The sequence below is a fragment of the Eubalaena glacialis genome, chromosome 5 (assembly GCF_028564815.1).
Source record: "Eubalaena glacialis isolate mEubGla1 chromosome 5, mEubGla1.1.hap2.+ XY, whole genome shotgun sequence".
Taxonomy (NCBI): Eukaryota; Metazoa; Chordata; class Mammalia; order Artiodactyla; family Balaenidae; genus Eubalaena; species Eubalaena glacialis.
Window position 1 is genome coordinate 89512549 of NC_083720.1, and position 27947 is coordinate 89540495.

The 27947-nt window shown below is 34.5% G+C and overlaps 1 protein-coding gene across 1 annotated transcript; it reads right to left on the minus strand.

Annotated features, from left to right (window-relative positions):
* Positions 1–3162: 3162 nt before the first annotated feature.
* On the minus strand, positions 3163–27619 carry SULT1E1 (sulfotransferase family 1E member 1). The gene is made up of 8 exons (XM_061191436.1): positions 27552–27619; positions 23515–23676; positions 21351–21476; positions 20253–20350; positions 10240–10366; positions 8252–8346; positions 5196–5376; positions 3163–3275 (listed from the first exon to the last, which is right to left on the minus strand). The coding sequence occupies exons 2-8, from the start codon at positions 23663–23665 to the stop codon at positions 3163–3165; spliced, it is 891 nt and encodes a 296-aa protein (XP_061047419.1). The 5' UTR covers positions 23666–23676; positions 27552–27619.
* Positions 27620–27947: the final 328 nt, after the last annotated feature.

Here is a 27947-nt window from a genome sequence, read left to right on the forward strand (position 1 = left end):
CATCCTGTATCTTTCCATCTTTGCCACTCTTGCTAGAGGATTGTCAATTTTATTGACTTTTTTTTAAGAACTAGTTTTTAGTTTATTAATTTTCTCTATTGTTTTTTTCTGTATTCAATTTCACTTATTTATGATTTAAATTTTTATCATTTCTTTCCTTCTGCTTCTTTGGGGCTTATTTTACTTTGGTGAAATAATGAAAATACTGTTCCACAGATCTAGAAGAAACAGAAATCTAGAGAATCGAACCCTGCTAATCCCATAAGGACTTCTGATTTCCTGAAAGGTGGCTGAGAAGCTGAGCATAGCTTTTGAGAGCCCTGTGGGTTCAGGAAGATAAAAGCTGGATTCTAGGCACCAGAAAAAGATGGGGGAGAGGCCTTGTATAACCACTTTGTTTTTAATTGAATCCTGAAGACCACATAAGTTCAAATTCATATTTCTTTTCTTCATATTTCTTTTCCTTGAAAGTGGTAACATTACTAAGGGCTAAAGAGTTACTGGGGTCTAGCAGGCAACAGCATGCCTGGGTGAGGAAAAAGTGGCAGTGAATCTAGGGGTCAAGTAGGTGGCAGGCAAGAGCAGATAGTAGCATGATCATGAGATTGGTTACATATGGGGAAAGAGGGGTGTGATTAAGCAAAAAAATAAGTACATTAAAGATAATGGGAAATAATTTAGAAATTTGGAAAATGAAAAGACTGTATAATATTATTGAAGTTATAGTTATAGTTGTATTTTTCATAGTATATATACTTCAATTCAAATTACATATATATAGAGAGAGATTTATCTATTTATCTATTCATTTACCCCTATGTATCTATAGGTCTATCTATCTATAGAGAAAGATATTGAGAAACGAAGAGTGACATAGCTGTGCACTAAGGTGACTCAGAAGCAATGACAGTCTAGAAACAATAAGCACACAAAATACTCAGATCTTGATTTCTAAATGATATCTTCCACTAAATTAACTCAAATTCCTTGGAAAAAATAGCTTGTTCCAAGGCCGATGCAAGGAAAATACATAAGTCAGAAAATAAGTTCTCAAAAGATGATAAGGGAATGTCAAGAAGGCACAGAGCCAGTTTGAAGGGACTCCCACTGGCCAGAACTGAGATAATTTGAGTATCAAATAAATTTTGATATGACATATAATAGCTTTTGAATTAAATGGGAAGTCATGAGTTCATATTGATATGAATAAATAAATGAGGGGAAAGAAAAATTCCTTTCTTATGATATAATGCCATGCAATAAATTAAGAATGATAGAAATAGAAACTATTGACAGAATTTGCAATCATTTTAGTGGTGAAAGATTTAGGTTAAATAATCAATGGATGCCAAATGCAAGGGAGTGAATTATAGTCTCAGATTATCTCCCCACAAAATACTAATCAATCACAAAGATAGAAAAGGTGACACTACGGTAGAGAAAAAGGGCAGACGCCAATTTAACCAAATGATCAAGTTTGACAACACCAGTGTGGAACAGGCTGGTACTGCATGCCCTCTGATGTGATGTGCTGAGAGAGCCACAATTTTTCTGTATGTCCTGAGTGTTGAGATGGGTAAGGTTGCAAGATATTGTGCAAAATTAACAGTCTATATTCTAAAACTGCAAAGGTCACGAAGCACAGAAAATACTGAGCAGCTGTTGAGACTGAAGGAAATCTGAAATATGACAATAAAATGCAACATGTTATCTCAGATTGGATCCGGGACCAGAAGGAAAAAACGAAAAGCCTTTGATGAAGCAGTTGGGATGGATGTGATTGTAATATATGGATTGGACGGTAGTACTGTGTCAATATTGATTTCCTGATTTGGATAGTTGTGATTATACAGGAAAGTGCCTTATTTGGTGGAAATAGACACTGGCATATTTAAGGGTGATTATGTCTTTATCTCAGATGGTTCAGAAAAAGAATAATGATAATGAATGAGTCTGAATGTGTGTATAGGTATATTCATGTGTGTATGTATGTAACAGCTGTTCCCTCCAGAGACTGAGATTCTAATTACCACCTCAACCCAAACAAAATCTTAAAAGTTTTCAAGACTCTTCAATTTTTGTATAATGCATAGCAATGTTACACTAAAAAATAGCTTTTATTCTGAAAATCATAATTATTAAATAGGGGGCTGAGAAATTCCTAGCTTTTCCCCCAAAGAGTAAGAAAACATATATCAGTTTCTCCCTAGATTTGATCTTTGAGTTTAGGAAGTAATGACATTCTATTCTACTAAAGACCCATAGTGAATTTTTTGAGATCTTGTGTGTCTTCTGATTTAGAGAAAGGAAGCATTGGCTGTTAAAAGAAACATGCTATAGAAAAAAATGATCAAGAGAATAGAGAAAAATAGGAGACATAAGCCAAAACAACATTGTTTAAATAAAAAAATAATAATTCTTCTTTTACTTTTGTTTGTATTTTATTTTACTGGCATATATCACGTTCTTTAAAACTTTACAGAGCTTAATTCTATTATATTGTGTATAGGAAAGAAATAATACTGAAGCATAACTATTTCAAATTAGCTAAAGACATTCAAGCATAAATAACACTCATTGGGATTATTTATAAACGTCTGGAAATCAGTTCTGTTATGCCCCAAATTTACATTAAACTAAGGTAAATTCCAAATTAAGCCATTTTGCAAAAAGTGAAAGAAAATATCAGGAAGGAAATAATAGATCTATTTATACCCTCATATTTATTTATTCTTTAGTTCTTTCTGTCAAGGTTTTCAATTTCCATGTAAATATATATATTTATGCATATATGTATATAAATGTATATGTATATACTAAATGTACTAATAAATGGAAAAAAGTAAAAACAAAGTTAAAGAATTTGGAATGTTTGGTTATTTTTGATGAGGCTTTAACAACTTCAATAATTTGTGTGTTCCTACATCATTCTCCTTCGTTATAGATTTGTGTAGTAATTTGTAATAAAGAAAGAAAAGGAAAAAAATTTAAAAGATAACAGCAGGGAAAAAATCTTTCTTGCTTTTTTATACGAAGATCTCAATAATCATGTGAACCTGATCATGATCTTTCACATGACTCATTCTCTACTAGTCTAAAATAAAAGAGGTAAGGAATGTTGAGAAGAACACTTTAATCTCAGATGTGTCAAGAAAACCCTTCCTAGATCTCAGTTCGTAACTTCAGTGTAGACCCCTTCATTTGCTGCTCATAGTGTGTGTCAAATTTCTCATTTAGGGCTACTGTAAAGTAATTCTTCCAGTCTCCTGCAATCCCTGTAACAAAAGAGAAAAAAACAGTAAATATATGTCCTCCAGCCAGAATAATGAAATTTTCTAATATTCATCACTTTCATTAACACCTAATCAAATTTTATTCTTGTAATCCTTAATTATAGAAATAAAATATATACCATAAATACTATATATTTGAGAGCGCAAACAAGGATTTGTCCTGATTGTTAAAACAAAACAAAACAAAACAAACAAACAAAAAACCCAGCAAATTTATTTCTCTGACCGTCCCCTGTTATGCTATAAATACTTCACTTAATTTTTCTTCTCCAATTTCCTCTGAAATGTTGGGGCTCCTGAGATCCATGTTTTACCTACTCCCAAGATATTAAATATCATCTTCATGCTGATAATATTAAAATCCAGACTTACGTCTTCATAGCTAAGTGCCTACCTGATATGACCACTTTCATTCCATATGAGCATCTCAAATTCACCCAGTTTAAAAATAAATACATTTCCTTCCCTACAAAATTGCATTTTTTTGGTGACCTTTTCCATAACCTGGTTAATGGCAACAGCAGGTAGCCTCTGCATAAACTTGGCAGTTATCCTTCAACCACAATATCTAATTCTTTATTTATATTCAGACTTTCTTCATAGCCATTGCCTTCTCTCCATTTCTGCTGCCACCGACAGAGAAGCTCCTCAGCGTTTCCCACCTGTGTGTTACAATAGCCTAGCAGGCTCTTCTCTTTTGCTTTTCATTACATCCAACCCTCCCCTGACAGAAGGAAGTCACCTTGTATTTTAAATTAATCAATTGTTCAATTGCCCCGTTAGTTCAAGGAGATCTAAACTTTCCCAATGAAAAGACCCAAAAAGCAGAAGATAGAAAATGTGTGTCTTGAGAATCATGTGAGGTCTAGGGTATAACAGTACAAAGCCCTTTACAAACATGGCCATTATTTTAAGTTTGTTGTTTTATCTTAAAAATATATGAGGACACTATGGGAAAAGAAACTGAGATAATCTGAGGATTCAATAATTTAAATTTACTCTACACGTTAACTGTCTTTCATGTGTGCCCTATTTTCACCCAGTGGCAGGTTTGTTATTCCAATTGTTTAAGAAATCCCTGACCCTCTCAAAGACAATTTGGTTCCAAGAGCAAGATTTTCTCTGTTCTGTTTCTGCTTCATGTATCAGTAAGGCTGGATGTCCCAATACTCTGCATATCCTACATGCCTTTGGATTTATAAACTGACTATATCTCATCAAGACCACCATGCCTCCTCCCAATAGATGTCACCTCATTGTATTTTGATATTTTTGCTAAGCCAAGCTGCATTTGCCACTAAGTGTTTTGAAACTTAGTCTTTTTTAAAACAGCTTTATTAAGGTATAATTAATATACAGAGAACTGTACATATTTAATGTATACAATTTGATAAGTTTGGATATTTGTCATTTAGTCTTGAAAAATGCCTTCCACTTGGTTAAGGAAAAGCTGACTAATTGTTCTAAGCTTGTTTCCTTATCTCAAAATTAGATTAAATAGAAGTTTCTCTTAACTCTTGCATTAGAATTTTTTTTAATATATTAGAATTTACAATTTATATGATGTATGTGATGCAGCACCAAGGCACAAAGACTTAATAAGTAATAGCTAGTAGGGTGTGGTATTAGTGCTAGTACTGAGGCTGGGGTGGCTGCTGGTCATTCTTAATATAATTTGTTGCATATACCAAGTAATCAACAAGTAATAGTAATTTAGTAGTAGTAGCAGTGGTAGTACTAATATTTTGTGCTTCTGCAGAACTGGTCACTCAAATGTGAAACAGCTCTGAAGAAAACAAGCAGGGTCCACAGGCATGAATAGACCTTAATAGATGTTTGCCTATTACTATTTCAACTTATGACTTCCTACAGCAATGGAGGCAAATAACATGACTATCTCACCCTTTCTCATGAAGGGAGATACTTTTTGGTTCATGACTTCATCCGGTAGCATTGTGTAATTGGTAGATGGATTGTTCTTCATCTCCTGGAATGAAGTGTGTTTTATAATCTTGTCCACAAGCTCATCTGATGCCTTCCTTCCCAGAAATTCTATCAATTTCATCACCTCTTTCCTGATATTCTAAGAAGAAAAAAATATTTGAAGACTCAGTTACTAAAATTGAATACATTACTTTGTGGATAAAAAAGGACACAGAAGGAAAACTTTTTTTCCCTCCTCTTCCCCCCACTGATATTGGAATTAGGCTTCTAGTGAGCAAAAACATTTCTTGGGGAAGTGGTATTTTTTAACTTCTCTAAGCATAATTTTCCTCATTCATAAAATGGACATAAAAGAAACTTCAAAGATTTTTAGAACACTAAATGAGATGGTGTTTATAAAATATTTATTTTAGTCCTTTATGCATAGTACATGCTCAATAAATACTATCTGTGAATATAATATACACTCTTAAAGACTACAGTCCCCTTTGACAGATCAAGTTTTGGGTTGAAAATATGCAGACAGCTTTCATTTTTCTTTTAATTTATTGGTGTAACTAGTGAGAAGAAAAGGAACCAGAAAGATTCAGAAAGGATGTAAAAAGTCAAATACTCAACATGGAACAATATCAGATTTTTATGAACCATAGCTACAAACATCCCCATCTCTAGTCATTTCTATAGCATACCCTATTATTCAGCTTAATCATTCAATGCAACGATTCTCAAAACCAACTATAATGCTTAAACTGGTGTGTAGTTCCCTTTACACAGAATGCTGTTCTCTAATTCTCTGTCCTACAAATTACAGCTTGCCTGTCAAACTTCAGCTTAAGTATCACCTTCTTTGGGATGATTTCCTCAACTATTCCAATTTGAGTTAGATAACTCTATTTTTGCTCCCATAAATCCCTATATAAATCCATTGTACCATATATGTATTCTCACATGTTTTTTATTTACTTGTTTTCCACAAAAAAAGGTAGTATCTCTACATAACAAGGTTACTGTCTTTTTCTCTTTCTACTTGATATGTTGTAGAAACAAGAGAAAACATTTATTCTTCTGTTCCTCATTCACTCAAATAGAGAAGAAACCTAAACATGGCCATTATTGACCAAAATAGGGAGTAAATGGACATGAACAATTTGGAAGGGTGAAATGGTTGGATTAACTAATAAATTTTTTTTGTGTGCCTTTTAAATTTACTGTCTTCAATATTCTAGTTACAGAACACAAATTTAAGTCATAAAATAAACTACAGATCATGGCTGCTTCTCATTCCAATTTGTTCTGTGTTAAATTCTATAAAGAAATAATAATTCAGATTCTAAAATAATACTTATGATTTTATTTTAAATTTGTCCTCATCAAAACAACTCTAGAATTACTGCCACATGAATCTTAATAATTGTGCAAAGATGTGGACAAGACATGGATATCAATTGCTTTCTTGGTACTAATAAAGAATGAGAGAAGATATTTCTTACCCCTTAATAAAAAGACCCAGTATTTTGTCTTTCATTTTAAAATTATTTGATATGTGCACATATGTGCTTTAAAGAATAAAAATCAATATAGCACCTTTACCTACTATGAATGTATGCAATAAAACATTCAAAATTGGTTGAGTTTTTCCATTTGCAAGTTTCCAACTTCATTCTTTTCATTCTCCATTCCAATTTCCACAAACAACAACAAACTTGCTATCCTGAAATTGACCTAATCAATCCTGTGCTTTACTCTGTAGATTTGAAACTCATGTATGTATCCCTAGACAACATATGGTTTGGTTTTACCCAATTGATGTGCACATTTGAAGTGTATTCCTTTTCATTGCAATATAATATTTAATTGTAGAATAATAGTATATATCATGTATTGATTCCTGAATATATGTATATTTGGGGTGTTTCCAATTTTTATGGTCATGGGGAATGCTGCTATGAAGGTTGCTGTATATATAAACTACTACACACAAGTCAGTGTTTCTCAAGAGCATGTATCTACTAGTGGAATTTCTGAGTCTTAAATTATGTGCATGTTTGCCCTCCCTAGGTAACATGTTGTTTCCATAGTGTTTGTATATTTTTATACTCTTATCAGAAGTGTGTTACTTCTCACTAACACACATCCTGACTGGTGTTTATTATTGTCAGACTTTTAAATTGCTGTCAATCTGGTGGATGTGAAAGGGCATCCTAGTAATTTTTATTTTGAATTACCCTGATTATTAACAAAGCTGGAAAAAAAAAAACAGATTATGAAGAAATTGTGATGTCCTCACTCTTTTTCATATTGTTGTTCCAGCATTCTCTTTACTCTCATCTTCTGGAAGTTTGAGTTGATATATGTGGGACCTTATTACTCTATCTTATATATTCATTACCTCTTCTAAAGTATTCTGTTTATCTCACTGTGGTACATCCCGTGGACTTTCCTCAGTATCATCTTCTACATTACTAATTCACTATTTAGCCATGTCTTATCTGTTATTTAAACTATCTTTTAATTTTCTAATTTTAATTTTTAAAAATGATTTTAGAAATTCTATTTTGCTGGGGTTTTTTCCAAATCTGCTTTGCCAATTTTAGTAATCTCTTGTTTCTTTGTAAAATTTTTAATTTCTTCTTTTGTTTCTTTAAACATGTTCAGCATAGTTATTTTATGGTCCTTGTCTGATAATTCCTACACTTATGGATTTGGAGAACAGTTAACTCTTCTTGCCCATTGTGATTCCTTGTGTGCATATGTGTGTGTGTGTTGTTGTTTTGTTTTATGAACTCAAATTCCTTCTTTCATCTTTGGTAATTTTTTGAGACTTGGGTTTATATGTATTCATTTACAGAAGGTTTTTATTTACTAGCTTCAAATCTGTGCTAAAGTATCTGGATTATTTTAACTTTTGGAGTTGGCTGCATCATTTATTTAAAGGCAGAATTTTGTATTTACCACGTTGTCAAATTCTAACATTTTGAGAATTACTAAGTTGCCATATGTTTTGAGTTTCTCACCTCCTTCATGTCTTCATAGAAAAGAAATAGCACTTGTGGATTCTCTCTCTTTTCCCACCAAGATTTTGTGTGTTCATACCAGGAACCATAAGGAACTAAAATTAGAGATAAAAACAATGTGAGGACATAGCATCATCTTTATATAGCTTGAAAGTGAGTCTTCAGACAAAGAAATATAAATAAATGATCATGGAATGAAAACTAGAGATCAGCTACACATCTGAAGCAAATTTCTCTGCAGCAAAAGCAGCACAGTATGTTGAATAAACTATATATAGAAACATATTCTCAACTTTCATTATTATGACATGGTTTATGACTCAGGGGAAAAGTGAAGGAAGACTCCATCCATTTGATTCAGAGCTTATGAGAGCATTTTTGAAAATGGTGTGTGTGTGTGTGTGTGTGTGTGTGTGTTTGTGAAATCAGGTTGTTAGTGAAAGGAGTTGAGTAGTGGAATTATCAACATTATTATGATCAGAATTCAGTCCAGGTCTCAAATATACCATTTAAAAACTAGCTTTGGTAACTGAAGCTAGCAGCTATATAATTTTTGTTACACTACTCGCATTTTAAATGGTAAGAGGTGTCCTCTTAGGGACCCTTAGTATCATTCTCACTCTAAAAAATTAGAAGATTTTGGAGATGATGTGGTATGACCAAATACGGTTTCTTCCTTTCTCTTCCCTCATCTTCTCTCACATATATCCAAGTGTTTTACCCAGTAAAAAGCTGACATGATAATATAATGATGTGTGAGTCAAAGTACTCTGCTTTGCATTAAATCGTTACATACCTCTTCTGTTCTTTGACTCTACAGACAATTTATTTATTTATTTATTTATTTAGTATAGTTGGCTTACAATATTATAGTGGTTGTACAACATAGTGATTCAATATTTTAATAGATTACACACCATAAAGTTAAAATGTTGATTATATTCCCTATGTTGCCCATTACTTCCCTATGACATTTATTTTATAACTAGCAGCTTGTACTTCATAATCCCCTTCATCTATTTTGCCCCTCCCCATCCCCCTCCCCTGTGGTAAACACTAGTTTGTTTCCTGTATGTGTGGGTAGGTCTGTTTCTGTTTTGTTACATTTGTTTCTTTACAGAAAAAGTCATATAATGATTTTTATAGTGATCTTATTCGTTCATTTTGTAGAGGTACATTATCTTTCTCTGCCTTATAACACCTGTTTGATGATCTTGAGGCATGTATTTTATTCATGATGCTTTAGCATAAAATCTTCCAAATGTACCAACAAGCATAAAGCACATAAACCACATTTTCATTGAGTCAATATTAAATTTTGTGGATATAAAAATGGTGTTAGTATCTTTTTTCCTTACAATTATTACTACGGGATTAGAATGGCCTTCTTTAGTTAATACTAGATTCTCCTGAACCCTTTCTTTCTCAAATTTGAATACTCAGTTGCTTTAGTTGGGAGTTAAATAAAAAGACAAAATTTCCCAGAATTTCTGCTCAAGTAACTCTTGTACTGTTCTGAGAAATCTAGTTGAATTATTCAGACTGTACAGTGGTTAGAATGAGTAAGAACTTTGTAGATATTCAGACTTCTTTGTGAATTCTGGCCCCATGTAGTATCTGAAATTTTTCTTAGAAACAAATGAACATTTTCTCTCCTCTGTCTTTTTCCCCTCTTGTTCAATGAAGTTGTAATAACACACTGTGAAGTGCTTCTGTAATAAAAAGAGATGAGAGAGAATTGGACACACATACATCTGTATACTTATTTGTAGGCACCAAACTAGAGTATCCAGATTCTGCAATTTGCCACCCGCATCTGGAAACTCTATGCTTGTTCTAAAGTTCAAGGTCTTCTAGAATTTCTGTGTTTTAATTAAGGACCAGGAAGGATAACAGACTAGAACAGACAACAAAAATTTTTGCCCAGAGATGTCATTTGTCTTGTATCATTTACCTTGCAAGAATTCGTGAAAAGAAACTGTTCATACCTTCTCCATCCATGAATTTTTCCACAAAATCTTGAAAAGAACCAGGATCTGGATTAGCAGTCACCATTAAAAAGAAATAATAATAAGAAACAACAACATCCTTGGCATTCCGGCAAACATAGATGATCTAAGAAGATGAAATTAGATATTAAATCAGCTAATATTTTTCAAATATAGTCTCATCAAGATTTAAAAAGGAAATGTTTATGTTTTCAACTATAAACATAACACATTTATTGTAGAAAATATATAAAATATATAAAATTATAAAGAAGAAAACTCTTTAAATAATCTGAAGTGACAGCATCTTTTGCGTTGTTGTTCAATGTTAGTTCTCACTTTTCATTTTTGTGCCATATTCATTTTTATTTCACATATTTCATTTGAGTGTCTCAAATTCCATTGATATAAAATGGATGAGGCAGATTATTATCCCCAATTTATAAGTGAAGAAACTAAACTGAAGCTTAGTCAGAATACATGGTTGAGAATAAATGTACCCAATGAGAGTAAAAAGTCTTCTGGCCTTTATACTACACGACTATTCCTTATAGCAATTAAAAAAAAAGTCCTGTTATTTTCTTGCTTGCAATCTTGAAGAAAAAATCATGTTTATGAGGTTCTTTTTAAATGCATGTTGCTGTCAGTGAAAAAATATAATCTTCACTCACACCTTGTTGAGTTTCCATTTTATATAGCAAGGAAACATCAATAAATGAACAGTCAGGAAGACTTGGTTTTAGACGCTGGTTCTGGCACTAATTTCTACCATCTTGTGCAAAGCACCAATCATTTTGGACCTACATTTTCTATCTACTAAACAAATGAGTTACATTAGATCGTTACAGTCTTTTCTAGGTCAGACACTCAGTGCTGCAGGAAAAGAGCTGCAAAAGTAAACTCCATCTCTCTGGTCTTCCACTTCCTCCTTCAGGCACCTGAGCAATGTCATTGGGAATGGCTGCTCTTGACTCTCCACTCTTTCCTGGATATGATTAGGCTCATAACCTGTCTTACTCAAGTTAATACATTTTCAAACAATTTTAAAGAAATCTTTTTGTATACTCTAAGAAGTATAGTTTTCATTTTTAAGGTCCCACTATAAAAAGCTCCAAATACTACAGTAAATAAAGTGAACTTTCTTTTCTCATCAAAGCTATCATTAACCATATTGAACTTTTCCAATCTTATTTAAAACTCTCCCTAGTCCTTTTTGCCTATTAGCTAAATGGAACTCTTTGCCACTATATCCAACAATTTACCTCATAATTTTCATCCATTTTTTTTATTCATGCTGTTCCCTCTGTCTTGAATATTCTCTACATCTCAAAATACTATCCATGGATTGGTTCAAGATGGAGGGGTACAAAGACGTGTGCTTACTCTCTCTTGCAAGAGCACCAGAATCACAACTAACGGCTGAACAATCATTGACAGGAAGACACTGGAACTCACCAAAAAAGATACCCCACCTCAAAAGACAAAGGGGAAGCTGAAATGAGATGGTAGTAGGGGAGCATTCACAATCAAATCAAATCCCATAAATGGGGGGTGGGTGACTCACAAACTGGAGAAAAATTATACCACAGAAGTCCACCCACTGGAGTGAAAGTCCTGAGCCCCACGTCAGGCTTCCCAACCTGGGGTTCTGGTAAAAGGAGGAGGAATTCCCAGAGAATCAGACTTTGAAGGCTAACAGGATTTGATTGCAAGATTTCGACAGAACTGGGGGAAACAGAGACTCCACTCTTGAAGGACACACACAAAGTAGTGTGCACATCAAGACCCAGGGGGAAGGAGCAGTGACCCCACAGGAGACTGAACCAGACCTACCTGCTAGTGTTGGAGGGTCTCCTGCAGAAGTGGGGGGCATCTGTGGCTCACTGTAGGTACAAGGACACTAGCAGCAGAAGTTCTGGGCAGTACTCCTTGGCATGAACCTCCCCAAAGTACACCTTTAGCCCCACCAAAGGACCTGTAGGCTTCAGTCCTGGGTCACCTCAGGCCAAACAACCAACAGGGAGGCAACCCAGCCCCACCCATGAGCAGACAACTGGATTAAAGTTTTACTGAGCTCTGCCCACCAGAGCAACACCCGGCTCTGCCCACCACCAGTCCCTCCCATCAGGAAGCTTGCACAACCCTCTTAGATAGCCTCATCCACCAGAGGGCAGACAGCAGAAGCAAGAAGAACAACAATCCTGAGCCTGTGGAAAGAAAACTACATTCACAGAAACACAGGCAAAATGAAAAGGCAGAGGACTATGTACCAGATTAAAGAACAAGATAAAACCCCAGAAAAACAACTAAGTGAAGTGGAGATAGGCAACTTTCCAGAAAAAGAATTCAGAATAATGATAGTGAAGATGATCCAGGACCACGGAAAAAGAATGGAGGCAAAGATCGAGAATATGCAAGAAATGTTTAACCAAGACCTAGAAGAATTAAAGAACAAACACTTAGAAGAATTAAAGAACAAACAAACAGAGAAGAACAATACAATAACTCAAATGAAAAATACACTAGGAGGAATCAATAGCAAAATAACTGAGGCAGAAGAACGGATAAGTGACCTGGAAGACAGAATGGTGGAATTCACTGCTGTGGAACAGAATAAAGAAAAAAGAATGAAAAGAAATGAAGACAGCCTAAGAGGCCTCTGGGACAACATTAAATGCACCAACATTCGAATTATAGGGGTCTCAGAAGGAGAAGAGAGAGAGAAAGGATCCGAGAAAATTCTTGAAGAGATTATAGTCGAAAACTTCCCTAACATGGGAAAAGAAATAGCCACCCAGGTCCAGGAAGTGCAGAGTCCCAGGCAAGATAAACCCAAGGAGAAACATGCAGAGACACATAGTAATCAAATTGACAAAAATTAAGAAAGCAAGAAAAATTATTGAAAGCAACAAGGGAAAAATGACAACATACAAGGGAACTCCCATAAAGTTAACAGCTGATTTCTCAGCAGAAACTCTACAAGCCAGAAGGGAGTAGCATGATATACTTAAAGTGATGAAAGGGAAGAACCTACAACCAAGATTACTCTAGCTGGCAAGGATCTCATTAAAATTCGATGGAGAAATCAAAAGCTTTACAGACAAGCAAAAACTAAGAGAATTCAGCACCACCAAACCAGCTCTACAACAAATGCTAAAGGAACTTCTCTAAGTGGGAAACACAAGAGAAGAAAAGGACCTACAAAACAAACCCAAAACAATTAAGAAAATGGTAATAAGAACATACATATTGATAATTACCTTAAATATGAATGGATTAAGTGCTCCAACCAAAAGACACAGGCTCACTGAATGGACACAAAAACAAGACCCATCTATATGCTTTCTACAAGAGACCCAATTCAGACCTAGGGACACATACAGACTGAAAGTGAGGGAATAGAAAAAGATATTCCATGCAAATGGAAATCAAAAGAGAGCTGGAGTAGCAATACTCAATCAGATAAAATGGACTTTAAAATAAAGAATGTTACAAGAGACAAGAAAGGACACTACATAATGATCAAGGGATCAATCCAAGAAGAAGATATAACAATTGAAAATATTTATGCACCCAAAAAAGATGCACCTCAATACAAAAGGCAAATGCTAACAGCTATAAAAAAGGAAATTGACAGTAACACAATAATAGTGGGGGACTTTAACACCTCACTTTCACCAATGGACAGATCATCCAGACAGAAAATTAATAAGGAAACACAAGCTTTAAATGACACAAAAGACCAGATAGATTAAATTGATATTTATAGGACATTCCATTCAAAAACAGCTGATTACACTTTCTTCTCAAGTGCACACAGAACATTCTTCAGGATAGATCACATCTTGGGTCACAAATCAAGCCTCGATACATTTAAGAAAATTGAAATCACATCAAGCATCTTTTCCAACCACAATGCAATGAGATTAGAAATGAATTACATGGAAAAAAACATAAAAAACACAAACACGTGGAAGCTAAACAATACGTTACTAAATAACCAAGAGATCACTGAAGAAATCAAGAGGAAATCAAAAAAAACCTAGAGACAAATGACAAGGAAAACACGACAATCCAAAACCTATGGGATGCAGCAAAATCAGTTCTAAGAGGGAAGTTTATAGCAATATATTCCTACATCAAGAAATAAGAAAAATCTCAAAAAAACAATGTAACCTTACACCTAAAGTAACTAGAGGAAGAAAACAAACAAAACCCAAAGTTAGTAGAAGGAAAGCAATCATAAAGATCAGAGCAAAAATAAATGAAATAGAAACAAAGAAAACAATAGCAAAGATCAATAAAACTAAAAGCTGGTTCTTTGAGAAGATAAACAAGATTGATAAAACTTTAGCCAGACTCATCAAAAAAAGAGGGAGAGGACTCAAATCAATAAAATTAGAAATGAAAAAGGAGAAGTTACAATGGACACCGCAGAAATACAAAGCATCGTAAGAGACTACTGCAAGCAACTCTATGCCAATAAAATGGACAACCTGGAAGAAATGGACAAATTCTTAGAAAGCTATAACCTTCCAAGACTGAACCAGGAAGAAATAGAAAATATGAACAGAACAGGCACAAGTAATGAAATTGAAAATGTGATTTTAAATCTTCCAACAAACAAAAGTCCAGGACCAGATGGCTTCACAGGTGAATTCTATCAAAGATTTAGAGAACAGCTAACACCCATCCTTCTCAAAATCTTCCAAAAAATTGCAGAGGAAAGGACATTCTCAAGCTCATTCTATGAGGCCACCATCACCCTGATACCAAAACCAGACAAAGATACTACAAAAAAAAAGAAAATTACAGACCAATATCACTGATGAATATAGATGCAAAAATCCTCAACAATATACTAGCAAACAAAATCCAACAATACATTAAAAGGATCATACACCACGATCAAGTGGGATTTATCCCAGGGAGGCAATGATACTTCAATATATGCAAATCAATCAATGTGATACACCATATTAACAAACTGAAGAATAAAAACCATATGATCATATCAATAGATGCAGAAAAAGCTTTTGACAAAATTCAACACCGATTTATGATTTAAAACTCTCCAGAAAATGGGCATAGAGGGAACATACCTCAACAAAACAAAGACCGTATATGACAAACACATAGCAAACATCATACTCAATGGTGAAAAACTGAAAGCATTTCCTCTAAGATCAGGAGCAAGACAAGGATGTCCACTCTCGCCACCATTATTCAACATAGTTTTGGAAGTCCTAGCCATGGCAATCAGAGAAGGAAAAGAAATAAAAGGAATACGAATTGGAATAGAAGAAGTAAAACTGTCACTGTTTGCAGATGACATGATATTATACATAGAGAATCCTAAAGATGCCCCCAGAAAACTACTAGAGCTAATCAATTAATTTGGTAAAGTAGCAGGATACAAAATTAATGCACAGAAATCTCTTGCATTCCTACACACTAACAATGAAAGATCAGAAAGAGAAATCAAGAAAACAATCCCATTCACCATTGCAACAAAAAGAATAAAATACCTGGGAATAAACCTACCCAAGGAGGTAAAAGATCTGTACTCAGAAAACTATAAGACACTGATGAAAGAAATCAAAGATGACACAAACAGATGGAGAGATATACAATGTTCTTGGATTGGAAGAATCAATATTGTGAAAATAGCTATACTACCCAAAGCAATCTACAGATTCAATGCAATTCCTATCAAATTACCAATGTCATTTTTTACAGAACTAGAACAAAAAATCTTAAAATTTGTATGGAGACACAAAGGACCCCGAATAGCCAAAGCAATCTTGAGGGGAAAAACGGAGCTGGAGGAATCAGACTCCCTGAGTTCAGACTATACTACAAAGCTACAGTAATCAAGACAATATGGTACTGACACAAAAACAGAAATATAGATCAGTGGAACAGGATAGAAAGTGCAGAGATAAACCCAGGCACCTATGGTCAACTAATCTTTGACAAAGGAGGCAAGGATATACAATGGAGAAAAGACAGTCTCTTCAATAAGTGGTGCTGGGAAAACTGGACAGCTACATGTAAAAGAATGAAATTAGAGCACTCCTTAACACCATACACAAATAAACTAAATAAATAAAATAAAATGGATTAAAGACCTAAATGTAAGACCGGACACTATAAAACTCTTAGAGGAAAACATAGGAAGAACACTCTTTGACATAAATCACAGCAAGATCTTTTTTGACCCATCTCCTAGAGTAATGGAAATAAAAACAGAAATAAACAAGTGGGACCTAATGAAACTTAAAAGCTTTTGCGCAGCAAAGGAAACTATAAACAAGACAAAAAGACAATCCTCAGAATGGGAGAAAATATTTGCAAATGAATCAATGGACAAAGGATTAATCTCCAAAATATATAAACAGCTCATTCAGCTCAATATTAAAAAAAAAAACCCAGTCAAAAAATGGGCAGAAGACCTAAATAGACATTTCTCCAAAGAAGACATACAGATGGCCAAAAGGCACATGAAAAGCTGCTCAACATCACTAATTATTAGATAAATGTAAATCAAAACTACAGTGAGGTATTACCTCACACTGGTTAGAATGGGCATCATCAGAAAATCTACAAGCAACAATTGCTGGAGAGGTTGTGGAGAAAAGGGAACCCTCTTGCACTGTTGGTGGGAGTATAAATTGATACAGCCACTATGGAGAGCAGTATGGAGGTTCCTTAAAATACTAAAAATAGAATTACCATATGACCCAGCAATCCCACTCCTGGGCATATACCCAGAGAAAACCATAATTCAAAGAGACACATGCACCCCAATGTTCATTGCCGCACTATTTGCAATAGCCAGGTCACGGAAGCAACCTAAATGCCCATCAACAGATGAATGGATAAAGATGTGGTACAATGGAATATTACTCAGCCATAAAAAGGAATGAAATTGGGTCATTTGTAGAGACATGGATGGACCTAGAGACTGTCATACAGAGTGAAGTATGTCAGAAAGAGAAAAACAAATATCCTATATTAACGCATATATGTGGAATCTTGAAAAATGGTACAGATGAACCGGTTTGCAAGGCAGAAATAGAGACACAGATGTAGAGAATAAATGTATGGACACCAAGAGGGGTAAGCGGGGCGTGGGTGGTGGTGGGATGAATTGGGAGATTGGGATTGACTTATATAAACTAATATGTATAAAATAGATAACTAATAAGAACCTGCTGTATAAATAAATAAATTAATTAAATTAAATTTTAAAAAATACTATCCATATTTAAACCTTTGCTCCAGGTCCTCCATGAAAGTTTTTATTCTCCAGGATGTGGGACGGGGGAAGGTGGGAAGTTAAAGCAATTCCTCTTTCCTTAAACTTCCATCAGTTTGTCTTATCTCTTTTTTGGAAGATCCTATTCTCTTCCCTAACTTTTCACTGCACATGCTCTTCCTGCCTTCGAGGTAAATCTAGGTCTTTCCACTCAGTTCTCTCAAGTCAAAGTTTCTAGTTTGCCCACAATTCACTTGGGATCATAATCTATCTTAAAATTCCTACACTTGAAAAACCCCTGATCCTATAATAATTCATACTTCAACCAGCTGAGCCATTTTTAAGCTTGTGGTCATTCCCTTGCTTTAATTGAAGATTTGAACACCTGCCTCATAGCGTTACTCTCCATACCAAAACTTTTCACCACACTGTATAATTTTAGTGTCTGTATGCATGATCCATCTGATTCTCTAGGTTCATGTGGTCATTGATCATTACCTCTATTTTGCTTCAGCTAACAATATTTTTAGCCAAATCTTGAAACTTGTCAGTACCGTAAAGTTTCTGAAGCCTTGTCCTTGAGCACCATGTTTTCTTCCAAGACAGTCCTGTTTCTTTATTCTTTCTTTCTTATCAGGAATATACCTCTTCTGCAACAACTCCAAGTTCTCAAGTTTATTGGTCTTAATTGTTTCTTTTATCTATTAGCCGGTTCCCTTTTTTTTTTACTTTCTTCTTTTTTATCACTTAAAGTTTCTAGTCCAACGCTCCAAACACACTTTTACTAACAGTCTCAATCCACCTCTCTTCTTGTCTACCAGTGAATCACCCTGGAAGTACTCAGGATGTGAATCCATCCAATTGTCTCCTAGTCTTTGATGATCTCTGAGATGATCAGCAGTTTTGTGAAGACTGAGGCTATTATAAAGGTACAGTATGTATTTTCGTTTAAAAGTAAAGGGGGGGAATTCCCTGGTGGCACGGTGGTTAAGAATCCACCTGCCAATGCAGGGGACATGGGCTGAAGCCCTCGTCCGGGAAGATCCCACATGCCACGGAACAACTAAGCCCATGTGCCACAGCTACTGAGCCTGCATGCCACAACTACTGAGGCTGCATGCCACAACTACTGAAGCCTGTGAGCCTAGAGCCCCTGCTCCGCAACAAGAGAAGCCACTGCAATGAGAAGCCCAAGCACTGCAACGAAAAGTAGCCCCCGCTCACTGCAACTAGAGAAAGCCTGCACACAGAAATGAAGACCCAACACAGCCAAAAATAAATAAATTAATTAATTTATAAAAAAATTTTTTTTTAATTTTTTAAAATTAAAATAAATAAATAAATAAAGAGGTAACATCAAGGCTTCATCTCTTTCTCCAAAGAAAAAACGTAACTTGGCCAAATCTCTTGAAAAAATAGTAATGACATGTTTCCCAAAAGATACATAAATAATGTTTATTAAAGAGAGAGCTCTTATGTATGGAATGATTTCAGCAGGATGTATGTGATCTTTCTAAGATTGCCTATGATAAAAACAAACAAACAAACAAAAAACATTGGAATCTTCAAAAGTTTGCACCATGGATCTCCAGAAAATGTCATATATGCCCTGTTACGTCAGAGTACAAAATGGAAATGTTTCGTGACTCAGATAGATCCCCTTTTTTGTCAGTAATGACTACATATAGTGCTTTAATATCTTATATGTTTAGTATGGGTCATAGTGTGTCCTAATAAAGCTAGTAAGGTCTTGAGAAACAGCTTCAGTGTTTTAAGACAATGTTTTGCCTGTACTTTAGGATTCCATGTATTATTCTTTCTAAAAAGCAAAATTGATCATATAAATCAGCAGCTTAATATGGCTGTAACTCCTCATTCATCAAAGTGGAACCCAAACTTTCTAAATGGGCTTCCATATCTGTTATAAACAAACCCAGCTTATCTCCCTTCACTCATCCAACCAGTATGGACACTCAGCTCTCCAGCTAAATTGAACTGGTTTCACATCCCACCTTGGGTTGCCTCTGGGATTATATAGACTAATTCCTATGCATCCTTCATATATCAGCTGAGATGTTACTTGCTCCTGGATAACTTCTATGCCCTCATTGTCTGGGCTAGAATTCTTCTCTTACTTGACATAGTACCTTCTGTATTGTTTGTTTATTTGTCACTTTCCCCCTGTGGACCATGTGTCCATGAAGACAAGGATTGCATGCATCTTGTTAATTGTCATATTGCTGGCTCATGATAGGCACTCAGTAAATAATTATTATATTATTTTTGTCTTGTTTATCCTTGTCTAGTTCATTTGCATGCCTCACAATGCCAAGCACAATAGTTTGCAAAAAGAGTATATTGAATGCAATTACTAATACCAGCCAATACAAAAGTAGCTACCATAGATTATTTATAACATGCTAAGTACTATGTTAAGCACTTTACAAGAATTATTTTAGTTAATCCTTATAACAACTCTATGCAGAACGCAATTATTATCCCTCTTTTATAGATGAGGAAACTGAAGCTTAGAGAGTTTACCTATTTTTCTCAGAATCACCTCTGGAGTTAGAACTGAAATCTGGACTCTCTGACTATACTGACTATGATCCACATTTAAAAAATGTCTATAGATTCAGTGAAGGAATAAATAAACAAGTGTGTATAAGACACAGTTAGGATGTTACATAACTTTATCATTGTAAAATTCTTTGAGTTGGGTGAAGTTCTAAGAACACTTGACTCTGGTTACCTTACAGTTCTTTTCCCAAAATGAGGCTGGAAGAAGCTCAGGTGGGAGATGAGACTTCACTATTCTAGGAGATGCCATCTGTTTTAATTGTTTTACTCCTAATTTTTAAAAAAACAAAAGTTAGACAACTTCAAAAATTATAAATATTTATATGGATTTTCATAGATTAAAAAAATAAAAGTAACTATATATTCTATATTGTTTTCATAATAATAATGCATATTCACTATGACAGAAGTTTAGGTAGAGAAAATTATAGAGAAAAAATAGATCAAATAAAATTTCACCTTTGAAAAAAATCATTATTAACATTTTGGTAAGCATCCTTCCATACAAGAATGTCTATATGCCCAGACTCACAGCCATACAAATACCACACACACAGATGAAATTTTTAATATCTTCTGATTGCATTTTTCTTTTCTCTTAAGATTTTTTTCATGTGGACCATTTTTTTAAGTCTTTATTTAATTTTTTACAATATTGCTTCTGTTTTATGTTTTGGTTTTTTGGCCGTGAAGCATGTGGGATCTTAGCTCCCTGACCAGGGATCAAACCTGCACCCTCTGCATTGGAAGGTGAAGTCTTAACCACTGGACAGACAAGGAAGTTCCCTAATTGCATTTTTCTCAATATATTATAGCAACACTTCAATGTCAAGAAACATATGACATCATAACATGTTTAATGATTTCATATCACTTTTAACTCTTCTTTTGTTGATTAACATATATATTGTTTCTAATTTTTCATAATATTAAAAGAATCTGTGATAAAAATATTTTTGCATATATCCTTGAAAAATTTATGGATATTTTCCTGGCATTTAAAGTACTGTTGCATACATCCCATAAAGAGATAAATGCTCACATATTACTAGGCTCTACTGAAAGCATGTCAGAGCTATCCTTATTCACTCTATTCCAGGCATATGTTATACCATAAACTCTGTCAAGATTTAAAATTAAATTTACATTCTTTCCTATGTAGAAGACATAATACTAATTACCACTTTTGCTTATAGTCTCTTTCCTTGCACCATTTACACCCACACTTAAAATATGTGTATATAGCTTTTAAAATTAACTTAAGCATTACCATTCATCACCTTTTCGGTTCTGCATTCCAGGTAAGGAATTCGATTAAAAATGGCATCTTCTTTGCACTTTTCCACATCACCCTCTGTATAAATCATGTATACAATTTCACTAACCCATGTTGTGCCTGAAAAAATTAAACAAATCTGAGTCTCCTGCTGATGATGCAGGGAGTGATAGATTTCCAGTTGGATAAAGTAAGAAGTTACCAATGCAATAGTATTTGAAAGATGCCAGAATAACCACAGGACTCAAGAAATATTTCTTCTAAAATTTAATCTTATAGGATCCAAACATAGCATCAATAAATAAGGAAGAACATTGTAATAAGATATACCTGTGGTAGAAATCTGAATTTGTCGATGATGAATTGTGACACTGTACAAGCTGATAACAGTCTTGGAGCTAAATTTTTACATCTAGAAAGTAAGCATGCTTTCATCCACAAATTTTCTGGATAGCTTCTATGCCTCAGGTTGAGTCCTAGTACAGAGTATATAGAAAAGAATAAATCTGGTCCTTGTCCTGTGATGTTCACAGGCCCTCTGAAAAGTCAGAAAGAATGCTCAATAATTACAACACTTCTTTTTCCTTAAGATGTTGTAATACAGATGGTCACAGGGATTCAGAGGACTGTAAAGGAGGAACTTTGTGTGCTTATGCTGCTGCTGTGATGTTTCCACAAGAAATGCCTTCAAGAGACCATGATAGTGGGAAGCAGCCGCATAGCACAGGGAGATCAGCTCGGTGGTTTGTGACCACCTAGAGGGGTGGGATAGGGAAGGTGGGAGGGAGGGAGACGCAAGAAGGAAGAGATATGGGAACATATATATACATATAACTGATTCACTTTGTTATAAAGCAGAAACTAACACACCATTGTAAAGCAATTATACTCCAATAAAGATGTTAAAAAAAAAAAAAAGAGACCATGATAATTGAGCTTAGCTTTAACAAATTATTGGCATAAATTCACAAGTTTTGTAAGGTAGGAAAGTGGTCTACCAGACAGAAGATCTGTTTGTTTGTTTTTTATAATCAAAGACCAGATACTTACAAATAGTAAAGTGGCAAGGAAACAAATTGGATGTAGATTATAAAGACTAAATCAGAGGCTACCTGAAGGGACGGGTGGAGATGAGCCTAGAGCAGCAACCAGATACTGATCCTAAAAAGCCTTGTAGTTCATTCTAGAGTTTAAGTTGTTTTCTAAAAGATTTTCAAAGGCATTAGCATACATTAAGCAAGAAAGCAAGATTATCATGGTTATATTTTGGAAGAATTCCTCTAGAGCCAAAGTAAATAAAACAATGGAGTGAGGGGTCAATAAGAAAGGTGACAAGAGACCTGTAAGAGACTGACTGTGAAGCATATCTAAGAGACTAAATGGGCAAAACACATTGATTGATTGAATATGGGAGATGCAAGAGTAAGAGAAATTGACTCTGGAATAGCTCTCAGGTGTCCTCTTCATGTGACTGGTTTTGTGCTGACGTAGATCTAGACAAGGAAGAGAAATGCAGGAGCTCTTTACAATCAGAGAAGCCAAAGACATGTTTAGTGTTTGACATACTTAAGTGCTAATTGGAACAGGTAGAGATAGAGAAGATAGAGATAGAGAAGATAGAGAAGAAGTCTGTACTGGACCTTTCTAATTTCTAAAGGTCTAGGATTGTAAGACTCCGGAGTTATGACTAACAAGCTAATTTCAGGAAAAAAGACATTGCTTGCAAATAGAGTTTCAGAGATGGACTCTATAAAGAGGAGCTGGTTAGCTGAAAAAGTGTTAATTTTAAAAAAATCTGTGAAAATTGCTTATACTTTGTCTATACAACAATGACAATAATGACATAAGGTAAACAGTGGGTAGTTTTAAATTTTAGTTATGGTTCCATATTCATCCACCTATATTATGTGATTTTCTAAAGTGGCCAACAATACCCATTTGTCAATGTGCTGCTCAAATTATAGGTACAGATTGTGGTCTTAGAATAGAGCTAGCGTATGCCACTTTTTCTATGTCTATACCAAAACTGCTATATCTGTCCTTATTTAATATAGAGAGTGAGTATGGGAGGGGTGAATGGGTCAATATTTACCAGTCAAGGTGGGTTTGTCATTTCTAGGTGAAAAGGGAACGACTTTGACATAACAAAGAGACTTACCAGATTTGGGATAGGTGACAATGACAAGGTCATCTGGCCTTGCCTCAAATGCCTCCACATCATGCCAATATTGGATAAATTCTTTATACAGTAGAATTCCATGGATTCTGCCAAAGTAATCTAAATAGGCAGGTTTGGAAGAATTCATCATAGAGTGGTACACTGAAAGAAAAAAAGGTATGCTTTCCACTTTGTATGTACTTTAAAATGTTTTAACATTAATAATAGCCCAGTACATTGAGTTTCTCTTGGATGTCTAGCATTTCTTAGCTGTTGAGCATATGGGATAAAGGCATATTAAAGAAGGATATAACATAGCTTTGGTGTTTTAAGAGTTTCTAATCCTATTAATAAGTCTAACATATGAAAGAATAAGTACAAAGCACAATAAAGTAAGATGTTTCAAAACTATGTACAAAATGTGTGATACATTCAACAGAGCCTTCGATTTCTCTGTCAAAATTGATGGGGCATATAAAAAGCTAAGATATTGAGAAAATACAACAATACTTTGGCAAAGAATCACTTTGATTAATTCTGTATACATTAAATAACAATAAAGATTGATGGTCACATTTGATAGCTATTGCCAGATATCAAAATCAGAGCTTCCTTAGTTCCTGAATATGTGTCATTTAATGAAAAAAAATCAAATGCTTGTTGAGTGTATTAAAAAGAAGATGAAATTAATGACACTGTAATGGATATGTCTAAGACACAGATTCTTGAGGGTAGAGAAGATTCCTGTGTGACCCCTAGCATTACTTATACTTTTCTCTCTCACTTGATCAGTAAAGAAGTCGACACTCCCATTGAGTGACTTGTGTGACAATTATAAGGTTAAACAACATGGTTATCATTGACAGTTCCTATCCTGATCCCATGTTAAATCATTTCATGTTCAGAGTTAGTCTTAAAATTTTTAATGAAGTACACTTTCCTTTATTGGCTTTCAACTTCTTTCACTACATTTTTACTCCCCAAACGTACCCCGTTCTGAGTTTGTGATATAGCTTCTCAACAAATGTTGTCCTTCTTTGATATTAGCATTACAGTTAATATCCACCCTTGCCCAAAAAACTGCCAGATAAGTTGTTATACCCCTATACATTTGTGACTGCTGTGGCTTTTACTGTCTTTTTCAGAAAGTTCATACCATAAAAGGAGCCTCTTGGAGGCAGTAGTTCTTTTAGTCACCTAATGTGTTTCCTTTAATACAGAGCAGCCCAAACTATGAGAAGTACACTCTAAAGAGGAAGTGAAACTAGCAGATATCGTAACAAATGCATTAACCCAAAGGAAGAAATAACTGATGGTAAAATTTTAGAAAGATGTGACCTACAAATCAAACCAAGTGTTTAGACCACTGACTTACATTGAAAGCTCCTCTGGTGGTGTTTCCCCTACTACATTTCAGGCTAAACAGTAGAGATGAAAACTTTCAGATGTTATCTCCTATCTCTCCCTCACTAGCACCAGGCACTCAAACCCATTGATTCCATCTCCATTATTTTCTTCTCTTTTCTATCTTCATGGTCACTGCCCTAGTTAGGAAGCTCAACAACTATTGACTGAATATGAAAATAGCTTTCCAGATGGCCTCACTGTAAGAAGTGCCTATTTTCTTTCTACAACCACCCTAGGAAAGAAAATAGATGTTATTTATTAGACACTTTTTGCCAGACCTGAAAAGTTTTATTTTAAAACCTTATGCATATGTCATAAGGTTCTATGAAAAAACAGACATCATTATAGATTAGGTTAAATTTGTCCTGCAGGAGACTTTTTGAGGATTGAACCATATCCGTCTTACACAAGGAAGGATAAATTCACACACATTCATACATTCATGTAAACATGCACATATAAATATCCTTATTTTTTACACGTTGAAAACATTAAATGATATAGAGAAAATGAAAGTGCTCCCTTTATTCTACACATAAGAAATGACCATTCCTAATAATGCTGTTTTTATGTTTCTAAATATTTAAATATATATAAAATCTATACACTTATGAATGTAGTTTAATTTGTATTCTATTTTACATTCATTTGTAATCTATGTTTACACTGAACTGTATGTTGTGAACATATTTTGGTGCTGGTACACAAATTCTGTTTTTATTCTTATAAATAACACATAGCAATCCATAGTATGGATGTAACATAGATGATACAACTCTTTATTGTTGGGAATCCCTGTTTTTCCTTTTTTCCAATATAAATAGCACTGCAACAAATTTCTTCGAGCATATGTCTTTTCACACTTATCTTTGCAGTGACGATGGAATTGCCAAAGTAATAGGTATACACACGTAAGAAATTGGCAATTGTCTTTAACAAATCACTAAAAGAGTGTGCACATTTGTGCGGTATGTGAAATTGCCTATTTTCTCACTGCATCATCAGTATTGGAAATTTATTTGTTGCAATCTTTCATAATTGAATACATATTATTTAAAATCTGTATTTCATAGATATTTTATAATCTTTCATGTTTTCATATTTCATAAGTTTATTGGTTCTTTTAATCATTTTGATCAATTTTGCCCATTAGGAGTGTTGTTTTGTCCTAACTGATGTATAGCTAGTAATTTATTATTTATTTATAAATTGAAGATATCTGTAGCTTTCCCATCATGTATTTCCAGTTGTCTTTAACTTTCTTAATGGTTTGCATAGAAGTCTATTGTTCATACAATCACTAGAAAAAACTGTGTGCGGAAGGCATCCCTTGCCCTGTCTGTTGATTTGTTTATTCATGTGAACAACTTTCTTGATGTTCTGCCAAGTTTGTAAGAATTGGCTTATAGTCAATCGGGAGTAGCTGATTTATTATCAAACAGTTGACTGACTTCTGGCTGACCCTGCACGGTCAATTTAAATCTCAGAGTTAAACTAGGTGGCATATAATAAAATCTCTTGCTTTGTTTACTTAACTTCTTTTAGTAAATTATCTCACATCACAATGTATAGACTCACCTCTAGCTGCTTTTTTCTTTCTCAAAAGACCTATTTCAGTTAGAAATTGTCAATTGCATTTCCTAACTGAGTATGTAGGTTACTGTTGTCTAGAAACACCAACAAAAATTATTAAAACTGTGATTCATAGATTCAGTTGAAGGAAGAAATATGTCTTCTTTCTCTTTATTTCTTCTTTCCTTCCTCTTTTTCTTTCTGTGTTTCTCCATCCTCCCCTCCTCCACTCCCAATCTGCCTTTCACTCAGCAAGTACTCTCTGTCTGAGTTCCTCTGTTGTTACCAAGCACAGTGATAAGTGCTGAATACCAGGGTGAGTGTAGATGCAAAGAGCTCACTTCAGCCTCACCTTCTTCGACTTACTTGGATTTGAGCAAAGTGGCTGAAAGTAGAGAATATCCTCTTGTACATCATTCTATCCAGAACCTCAGCACTGTGTCACAAAATAGATGCTAAAAAAATCCTCATTAAATTCAATTATTTAATTGTTAGATCAAATCTCTTCGGGCTCTCTAGGTTCCACTAAAGTCTCCTAGATAAAATAAGTACCATCCTGACAATGGTCTACCTGTCAACGACTTACCAAGGACTTGGATTTCTGCTCTTGTGTATCTCATATCTCTCACTTAAAAGTGATAGTAATATTTTCAGGCCTCTGGTGGTGATAGACTGCTTCTGACATATTTCACAGAAGTAAACACGTGACTAGAATTCAGTCTCCCCTCTAACTTTTCTACTCTGTTGTTTTGTTTTCTTATCAGTAAAATAGAGAATATGTCCAACATGCAGGACTTACAAGGCAATTAGGATACAGTAGTTTTATGTTAAAACTCTTTAAACAGCAAAGCATTATATAAATACAAGATATTATTTTTAATGATACATAAGTGATTTAATAAAGCTTTACATGTACATTATTAAGTGACTAAAGTATTGATAAAAACTTCATTATCTCTATATTTCCTTTTTAAAACAGCTTTGTAGTAAATAATTTGCATTCTGTATTTCCTATATCTAAAATCTAAATATTAATGTCAGCAATAATGAGATAAAACCTGTCCAGATGGTCCTGTGAAAGAAACTTGGTGATCCAATCCAGTTTTCTTCAAATCTCCACTCAGGTTTCAAGCTGCAAAAAAAGATGAGAACTACTGTGCATTTGGAATGTTTCTGGTGAGCTTTTATTCTGAATACCAGAGAAGGAGGCGGAGATTAATCTGCAGGGCTAGGCTTTCTGGAGTTTGTGTTGCAAAGGAGTAATACAAATATGGAATCATACCTGCAGATGTAGTGAGCCACACAGAGTCATGTTTATTCATACAGAGATGTAGAAATTCTCCTGTTATTTTTCATTCTTGGTTCATGATCAAATTTCTAAATCTGCCAGTAGCCATCTGTGGGTTGAGGAGAAGGAGGGAGAGGAAGTGAAGGCAAAGAAGAGGGAGAAAAAT